The 9,846-nt window shown below is 33.5% G+C and overlaps 1 protein-coding gene and 1 long non-coding RNA gene across 5 annotated transcripts; one reads left to right on the plus strand and one right to left on the minus strand.

Annotated features, from left to right (window-relative positions):
- Window positions 1-2,300: 2,300 nt before the first annotated feature.
- TRE1 (trehalase 1) lies at window positions 2,301-7,171 on the plus strand. 4 transcript variants are annotated; one of them, XM_085706252.1, is made up of 12 exons: window positions 2,301-2,447; window positions 2,619-3,126; window positions 3,320-3,439; window positions 4,228-4,343; window positions 4,467-4,567; window positions 4,646-4,755; window positions 4,942-5,014; window positions 5,102-5,266; window positions 5,350-5,437; window positions 6,156-6,255; window positions 6,395-6,608; window positions 6,824-7,171. In XM_085706252.1, the coding sequence occupies exons 2-12, from the start codon at window positions 2,633-2,635 to the stop codon at window positions 6,905-6,907; spliced, it is 1,665 nt and encodes a 554-aa protein (XP_085562378.1). In that variant the 5' UTR covers window positions 2,301-2,447; window positions 2,619-2,632; the 3' UTR covers window positions 6,908-7,171. The 4 variants fall into 4 exon arrangements, with proteins under 4 accessions (XP_085562378.1, XP_085562379.1, XP_085562375.1 ...); XM_085706253.1 differs by having other exon boundaries at window positions 5,353-5,437; XM_085706249.1 differs by lacking the exon at window positions 2,301-2,447 and having other exon boundaries at window positions 2,514-3,126.
- A 361-nt stretch (window positions 7,172-7,532) lies between these two features.
- On the minus strand, window positions 7,533-8,791 carry LOC146934372 (uncharacterized). Its single transcript, XR_015007746.1, has 2 exons — window positions 8,107-8,791; window positions 7,533-7,972 (listed from the first exon to the last, which is right to left on the minus strand). It is a non-coding gene; the product is annotated as an uncharacterized LOC146934372 (long non-coding RNA).
- Between the last annotated feature and the right edge of the window lie 1,055 nt (window positions 8,792-9,846).

The raw sequence follows: 9,846 nt of genomic DNA on the forward strand, positions 1-9,846 counted from the left end.
ATGGATTTTGAAAAGTTAAGTCAATATTTTGATATATATTTAAGATTTTAAAAATATATATTGAAAGAATAACATTATTACCCCTCCTCCCTCAAAAAAAAAAAAAATATTACCCCTCCATTTTTAATCTACCTTTTTCATTACACACTTACCACTTACTATCTTTTTCTCACTTCCATATATTTTCTTTCTTCAGACTGTCTTTTTTATCTTCCTTACTCTCAAACACTAGGGAATGAATCCATGCTCATATTTTTAAGGTTGAATTTCTCACTTGTTCCCGATTCCAAATATTTTGTTTTCTGATCTTGAATTGTTCAGATCAGTGCTTGGCACCTCACTCGTAAGCGCAAAGCAACTGAGGTCTCTCCGATCTCTCCCTTTTTTTCTATGATTTTTTTTTTATAAATTAAATTGGTATCCTTTGTCAATATTAAAAACTTGTGTTCAAACATACAATCACATTTCATCCTTATATCAATTTGTTATAACATTTTCTAATATATATTTATAGAAGTGATCAAGTTACACAGGTGTAATATTTGATTAATGTTATACCGCATAATGATATTTTACAAAAATGACCATTGAATTTGTGGGTTATACGATATAGATCATCTCTATAAAGTTTGGTATAAATAAAGAATTCTTTGATATGTTTTCAAGATGCGTCGATATTAACATCATATAATAAAAGTATTTAAAATGTTAATTTCGACACATCTCGATAATATATCAAATAATTTTAGATTTGTGTGAAAATTTATAAAGATATAATCTCCAAATTCAATGGTCGGTTTTGTAAAATAAAATGTTGTTGAGTGGTGGTGTAATACTACTTAAACATTACATCAATGTAATTTGATATTTCTCATATATATTATATTACATGTCCAATTTCAAGTTTTACATAATATATAGATAAAAGAGAGAATATATAAATAAAAGAGAAAACAATTATTAGTATTCAGAAAAATAATATGGGAGTGAGAGAATCAGCTATAGCCTAAGGATATAAAAAAAAAATATTTCTTTTTCCACCCTCTATATTTCTCACTCACCCTGCAAAAACCTAAAAATACCCGCAAGAGCACATGCTTAAAACTAGTACGAAGAGAAGCTAGACACAGGGAGAATCAAGCAAAGAGAGTAGGATGTCCTGCAACGGCCAAAGAAGGACACCTCTCAAAGAGACTCTTCCAGAAAAACAAAGGAAGAAGATTTCGCCGCATTTGTTGAACGCACTTTCAAAGAATATGCAAACGTCGAGTTCATAGAATGAGGCATTCAATTTTCCAGGCCAATGCTAACTCGACCTGGAGTAGACAAAACAAAATATTGCAGGTTTGCTTGGATCGACAGACATAGCACCGACAATTGTGTCCACCTGAAATAAGCCATGATCGTTGAAGTGTTTACATGTATCAACTCCTGTAAGAAACACGAAGTGATGCTCGATTGTATTTCACAAAGCTCGTATCTTGATCCAGATCGAATCACTATTCTCTTGACAACTAATATCCATTGAAGAGATTGACATCTACCGACATTTTTTTGTGTGCATATATCAATAAAAAATAGACCAAAGCCCTAATTCATCTGATGCATAAAAGTCCAATGCTATGGAGCTTTTCCAAAAGCCCATGAACTCGCACCTTCTAGAACCGTAATGTTCACTTCAATTCTTAATTCCAACAATCAAGAGCAGACAAGAGGTGGGGGATCAAATTATAGCTGGTATATTTCTATATGTGATGTTCACATCCAAACTGATCCAAAAAAGCGTAAACCAATTCAAAAAACCCAAAAACGCACAATATAAAAAAATTTGGATGCGTTAGGATGTACTTTTGTAGCAATCGCTTGGATCGATCAAATTTTGGATTCCTCAAGACCAATTCAAAAAACCGAAAAGCGCACAATATTAATAATTTTTTTATTGCTAATATATAAAGACAAATGATAGCAGCACATAAATGAGTGTCCTTATCATTTATTTTTAAAATATCCATTTATATTTTTTTATAATAATTTTTGTTAATAGACAAATAAAGATATTTAAGATTTTTTTTAAATACATGTTCCATAATGAAATACAATACAAGCATAAAAGTTAATGTATATAGATTAAATTTTTAACGTAACCAAAAAAAAAAAGATTAAATTTTTAACCAAAAATAATAACTCTTGCATAAAAAATTATGTAACAATTACTTTTACATGTGTTTGTTTTATATTTTTAAGATAAAATTTCTTATAATGGGATATATAAGAAAATTTTACGTAGCTTATTCATTTTTATTCTTTCTTGTTGGCATTGATTTTGCATTGTTCTCTTCATTCCTCATTGGTGGAAGGAAGCAAGGAAGGGGAACATTGAAAAGACATTCCAAGCAAAGCAAACAAAAGTCCGCCACTTTGCTTCAAGTCAACAGCCGACTCTACAGGTCACTCTCTTCTCTTGTCTTCTTCTTCTTCTTCATCATAATCATTATCACCATTTTCTTGTCTTCACAAAATCATTGATTCATTATCACCTTCACCTTGTTTCTTACGCTAAGCAGCAATGGCCAAGGATTTTTCATACATTTTACTAACATTATTCTTCACCGTTACAGTGACAGCATCAACTATGGACGACGACGTGAAGCCTTCAACTCCACTCGTATCCTTTCTCGAAATTCTCCAACACACCGCATTCAACACATTCGGCAATCACAATTTCGATCCTAAAACCTACGTCGATTTACCTCTCAAATTCCCCCTTTCCGATACGGATCACGCTTTCCAGAATCTTCCTAAATCCTCGACTGGTTCAGTGTCCGTTCATGATTTGAATCGTTTTATAGAAACTTATTTTGATGGTGCAGGTGATGATCTCGTGTACTCTGATCCAGAGGATTTTGTCCCTGAGCCTGAGGGTTTTTTGCCTAAAGTAAAAAACCCTGAGGTCAGAGCATGGGCGATTAAGGTTCATTCTCTTTGGAAAAACTTGAGTAGGAAAGTATCCACTGAGGTCAAGACTCACCCTAACTACCATACTCTGCTTCCTGTTCCTGGTTCTGTTGTTATCCCTGGTTCGCGATTTCGTGAAGTATATTACTGGGATTCCTACTGGGTAATTAGGTTTGTTTGTTCCTTTCTTACTCTTTTGTTTCTGTTATTTGAACAAATAAGGTCCATGCCTGTGATTAATTTTGGCACTTGTTAAGTTAATTAATCACCTATTTGAACTGTGTTAACTATTTAAAATATTGTCGCCCAAGTTTCTAATATTGGTTGTACAAAAATCATTTCTGTTTTTATCTTTGGTTTTCAGGGGGTTGTTGGCGAGTAAAATGTATAAGACTGCTAAATCTATTGTCACCAATCTCATTTCATTGATTGAGGAATACGGGTTTGTGCTTAATGGTGCTAGAGCATACTACACTAACAGGAGGTACCCTGCTATTACTTTCTGTAATTTTATCCATTGTCATTGGTGCACCCCCAGCATTTTAATTTTAACTGATTGCAAACTTATGTCATCTCTAAGAAATTATGAAATATTTATTACTATATCAATCTAGAATAAGATACTGCTAATGTGGAATCAATGTGCTGTGGTGTGAAATACGGAACCAGATTCTCTGTGTTAACAAATACAAACATTTACACGAATTAATTGATCTCAGCCATTCATTTGAGATCGATTTGTTACATCTTTATCAAATCATCCTTAAATAATCTACACCTTTGATTTGAGATCATATAACAACCAAGATGAATTGCTATGCCATGCATTTAATGCGTGGAATCCAAATCCGTGAATAACTCTCAAAATAGTATTTTCGTACTTTCTAAACCATCAAATGACTAGTCTAACTGTCTAAGTCTCAACTTTAACCTTTTTGAATTTGTTTTGTTTTATAACCACGCGACTTATTTGAGTACCTTTTATAGCTAGGATTGGTGTTTAATTGCTTATCTTTTTGTTGAAATAGATTTTGATCCTTTTCTGCACTTATTTTTTTTGTAATTTATTCTATTGATCTAAAGATTAACTTAATGAAAGCATTCTAGCTGAATATTATAGCATAATCTTACTCTCCTTGTTTTACCGTGATCATATCTATACTGCACTGCACCTTTTGCAATCAAACTAATTATTATTTTTGCAACATATATATCCTAATTTTTGCACTTTCAAACAGAAAGATAACAATGAGTTTAACTATAACTTTACAGCCAGCCTCCCCTTTTAAGCGCTATGATTTATGAGATATACGCTAGGACTGGTGATATAGAATTAGTTAAAAGGTCTCTGCCTGCACTACTGAAAGAACACGAGTTTTGGAATTCAGGTATTATGCCAAAATGTGTGCCTATATCACTTGTGAGTTTATTATCTAAGGTTGGATTATGCTTGAATATACACACCTCTTAGGTTGCCCATGTTCATTGTTTTACCTTTCATCGTCTTATAGATATACATAAAGTGAACATTTCGGATGCTCAAGGTTGCACTCGCACCTTAAATCGCTATTATGCAAGGTGGGACAAACCAAGGCCAGAATCGTCCACAATGGTGTGTGTGGTATGTTAATAACCGAGGTATAAATGAAATAATATTTAATGTTCAACTTTGGGTAATTCCATGCCATAGGACAAGGCATCTGCTTCCAAGTTCAGGACTGTTTCAGAAAAACAACATTTTTACCGTGAACTAGCATCAGCTGCTGAATCAGGATGGGATTTCAGCACAAGATGGATGAGGTACTACCTTATATATGAGTCATCTAAATGTGTGTTTATTAGGCTGCCTAGTGTGTGTAAGCAATGCACTTTCAATCAAAAGCTCACTTTCATAGAACACACGTCAGCTTATTTCTAACACGTTGCTTTTTTTAAGTTATCAATAATACTTACAATATTATGACATGAAATCATGTTTTGATGCAGACACCCTCCTAACTTCACAACATTGTCTACAACATCAGTGATACCTGTTGATTTAAATGCATTTCTACTTGGGGTAAGTTGCAGACCATGGAGTAAAAGATGACCTAAAATAAGTATTCTGCAACCTGCTCATTAAATTCTTTGATCATCATTGATTCAGATGGAACTTAATATTGCCTTCTTTGCAAATGTTACTGGAGATAATAGGACTGCTGAACACTTCCTGCAAATTTCCGATGTTAGAAAGGAGGCAATTAACTCGGTTTTCTGGAATGCAAACATGAACCAATGGCTTGATTCCTGGCTCAGCAATACCACACATGAGGTATTTTCAAGTGCTACTTGTATAAATCTACCATATGGGGAGCTGTCTTAGCCTTCTGCTAACTGTCTTTTTCATACTTCCAGAAGGTTCAAGTTTGGGATACCCTGCACCAGAATCAAAATGTATTTGCTTCCAATTTTGTTCCTTTGTGGATGAAGCCATTTTACTCAGGTATTCATGATAATATATCCACATTAACTCTAGTATCAGTTAAATTGAGTGCATGGCTTGTTGTTGCAGTCGTGCTATTTTTCTAATTAGCGATCCTGAAGTTTATTAACACAGTTACCTTGAATGTGCATGCATATCTATGGAAAATTAGGAACTTAGGATCAAATAGAAGTGTAAGACATATAATTGTTCCATCCATGACTTATTATTGATTGTGATCGTCTTCGGTATGAGTATTCAACTTTAAACATTTGGATAGAATGCTAAATAATTTGAGGTTAGCATATAGAGATGTCAATAATTTCCTTAAGTCTATATGCTTAATATTGAAGAAATGTCCGTCCTAGATTACGCTGTTGATTGGTATACATGTTTTCTAGATGTTGGACTTGCTAGTTATTGAATATAAATGTTCATGATTTTCTATTCAACGGTGTGAGATTAGTTTACTTTTCATTGATGTCATTTATTGATTTATAATAGGAAGGAATTTCTGTTAAATGCACATGAAGGAATATAGATTAGAAAACGCTTTTAGCACATTTTCTCTTCACTTTTTTTTTGCTTGATACCAAACATGCACCGCAGTCCACAAACATATATCGATTACATGTAATGCATAAATCCTTTACACAATGACTTTATCTTTCTCTCTGATATGTTAAAAAGAATTTCAGGTATTTTGTGTTGATGATTAATGTGTTTTATATTTATCAAGATGCTTTGCTAGTGAGTAATGTTCTCGAAAGTCTCAAAACCTCTGGCCTGCTTCGTGCTGCTGGAGTTGCAACTTCTTTGAGTGATTCAGGACAGCAGTGGTAAGTAATAAGCAATTTGGAATTGGTGGATGTTGTAGTGTGAACTTTTTTCTACATATGTAGGGAGCAGAAAAGGAGAGATAAAATATTTGACTTAATCTGCATTTGTTAATATTGACTCATATGAAACTTGCAATAGGGACTTCCCGAATGGTTGGGCTCCACTTCAACACATGTTAGTTGAAGGCCTTGTAAAATCAGGGTTGGAAGAAGCAAGGTCGTTGGCTGAAGAAATTGCCATAAGATGGATCACAACCAATTATATCGTTTACAAAAAAACAGGTGTAATGCATGAAAAGTTTGACGTGGAACATTGCGGAGAATTTGGAGGTGGGGGTGAATATGTACCCCAGGTATGACATTGTGACTATGGCTATACTTTATCATTGTGATTTTTGGTCCAGGGAAACATATGAGAAACCTAGGATGTGACTTTTGTGTATGATGACTGGAGGAAATTAGCCTAGTATATTTTCAATATATCTATTACGTGTATTCTTATTTCAAAGGGAAAAAAGTAAATAATATCTCCTTCCACATGAATCTGACTGATTGTATTGCAATGCAGACTGGTTTTGGCTGGTCAAATGGAGTTGTGCTGGCATTCTTGGAGGAGTTTGGGTGGCCCGAAGATCGTAAAATAGAATGCTAATGTGCTAAAAAATGAAAGGTACAATAAGTTTGGTATGCTTTAAGAATTTACTTAGTAAATCAATTTTTCCACAAGTGGGTGAAGAAAAATTGTTTATAATTGCTTGCTTGAAAAGCTACTTGTTAAAAGCTATAAATAAAGCAGAGATAATGAAGAACTTGATTGGCATATCCAATATTCGATGTTTATTTTTTTTTAAGTGCAGAATGTTTAGATGATATGGAAAGTGCTGCATGGCATCACATATCAATTCTTTATAACAAATTATTGCATTAGCGAATCTCTTCCACAAAAGTGTTCTTCCATTAGTGGGATTCTTCTCACCCTAAGACAGCAAACTTTCTGAATCAGGAGTGTTTGTGTAGAAGATGGCTGCAAGTTAAATCATATTACAATGGATAAAATTAATTTTTGATTGAAATGAAATTTTTAACCCTTTTTCTTCTCTAATATAAACCGATTCTATATATATACGTGACGTGACTTCATTTTTTAGAGCATGCTTACATTTTTCCTTCCTCTGAAATCTTATTTATAAAGATAAATTTGTGTAATGTCAAATTTACAATAAATAATCGATTCACTAATATAATTTTATATAAATTAACTTTATCAAAAGCTAAAATAAACAGACCCAAAGAATTATGTATAAACGGACTATTTGTTCCGGGTAATTGACTCACCCCAACATCAGTTCATATGTATGCAGCTGAAAAAAATCACGACACTTGTGCATAAGAATGATAATAATAGGTCAGACCAACTAACAAAGTCTACGTTCTTTTTTTAGGTTTCACGAGAAATCCATAAAAAAAAAAAAAAAAAAGGCAAAGTAAAAACTAAAAACTACATCCCAACAAAGGATACTTCTATAGCATCGGCTAACAAGGATCAGGAGGGTAACAGTTGAAGCATCATCACAAAATACTCTGAATGATTAGTGCTGAGTTTAGCAAGTACATACACGCAAGAGTTTCCTTCCCAAAATTACAATGAATGGAAATATCTCACTTCTTAAACAAATACACCTGAATGAGCTTCAAGAGGTCCGCATAGTGTTTGACACTAAATGCACCACATAAAGAGAGTCAGAAAAACAAATCAGTTTCTTATAACTAGCAAAACATACAAAATATTGGACAAACCTACACTACCATAGAAGGCAAAACTCCTAACCAATTCACCATAGTCTACTTTACCTGGATTAGTTAAAAACGCTTCCATCCACATTGAGAACCGTTTAATCATTATCACCATGCTGCCAACATACTTCATGAGCAGGCCTAACTCAAGCGGCTGAAACAATATTGTTGAATGCGCACCGTGAAACTTGCAATTGCGAATAAACTGAAATTGTAGTTGAGACTATTAGTTGGATACCATCAACACCAACTTGTTGTGAGTGCACCATAGTTCCATATTATGATAGGAGAGACACTCTTAATTTTACTAATTAACATTTGTATTATATCTCTGATATTACTCAAAAGAGTATTAGCGCACAACGAAGACACATTGAGGAATCCACACCCAAACCACACTTCAACAAATCGCCGACAAAGGACGAGGCAATGAAGAATATATTTATCTTACCCACTACAACATAGACATGTAATAACTTTCACTCTTCGACGATGTATGACGAATTTAGTTGAAATAAAATTATGACAAACTTGTTAGATAAAAAATTGCATACTAGCTGAAAGTAAATAACTTTCAAACCCAACTTTATTGCTCCGGTGTTATGCATTTTTTGGTGTGTATTCTCCATTTAAATTGTCTTTCCACACTCAAATGTCATCAATTGAGGTAAATATGCATGGTTTCAACTAAAGTGCATCTATCAAAATTTCATAACAATTGAGATTATTACTTAAACGGTGTATCAACCACTTACACTGGACCTAATCATATGTACAAACTGAATATGGTGGAAGCAACTGAATTTGTTATTGTAAACAATGGCCCACATGGGCACTTGGCTCACCTTTTCCTCCTCCACATGATACATGTGTATTGTGTAGGACATTCATCAAATGAAATATAAATATTTGCTATATCAATTTGCTATCTTTGTAATGTGCCCGTTAAGATAACTATCTCAGTTTTTGTTCATAAGTCAGAAAACTTCACCTGCGCTCTGGCATTTGTCACCAACCATTCCCTCTTTCCCCACACCCGATTCTCTTTACTTTTTCTTTTTTGGTGGAGATTTACCAACCTTACCTTACCAATCAACACATGTACATAGCTATAAACTATTTTGATATATGATCGGTATAATAATACAATATATTAATTGGTGGATGGATGATTAGTATCACTAATTCGTTTAATAATTTATATATCTAGATTAAGAAACTAGAAAAAAAAGTTTAATCCTAATAATACCAAGGATGCGTGTCCTTGAAGATTCGATTCTAATGCATAAAAGAGCTAACAATCATTGGAAAATCCCTGCATTCAAATGACGTACGCAACTCAATAATGTAAATAATATACTTTTATGTGCACATAGCCACCCTATAATGAGTGAGTGGGAAGTATAATAGCGAAGTATACATTTGAAAATGGAATTTGCTTCTCAAGTTCCACAACTTATTAGTCAAATAAAGGTGGCTAGCAATCACTAATCAATGACCCAAAGTAAAGTATAAACGGGGAGATTTGATTTATGATTGTGGCAATAGAAAATACTTACAAAATCTAGGGCTTGATATGAGTTGTGTTTATATGAAGGGGACAAATCTGGGGGAGAGCAACTTTTAGGTACAAGGTCAATAGTCCCATTAATTAATTATACAATTTAGATGAGGATAAACTCTAGGGCACCGGCCAATTACATACACATCTATTTATCCCTTGGCTATGGAATGATAAGGTAAAACTCTGCTATTTACAAACTATATATACCCGAGAACTTAAGGTTTCATATTTAT

This window comes from Medicago sativa, chromosome 4, assembly GCF_051527215.1.
Source record: "Medicago sativa cultivar Bolivia chromosome 4, Bolivia_mono, whole genome shotgun sequence".
Taxonomy (NCBI): Eukaryota; Viridiplantae; Streptophyta; class Magnoliopsida; order Fabales; family Fabaceae; genus Medicago; species Medicago sativa.

Bases quoted from the DNA above. Each gene is read 5' to 3' on its own strand.
- TRE1 (XM_085706249.1), top strand. From the start codon at position 2,567: ATGGCCAAGGATTTTTCATACATTTTACTAACATTATTCTTCACCGTT. The intron at 5,267-5,349 runs GTATTTTCAAGT...TCATACTTCCAG, and splicing joins TCAGCAATACCACACATGAG to AAGGTTCAAGTTTGGGATAC. The intron at 6,256-6,394 runs GTAAGTAATAAG...AACTTGCAATAG, and splicing joins AGTGATTCAGGACAGCAGTG to GGACTTCCCGAATGGTTGGG.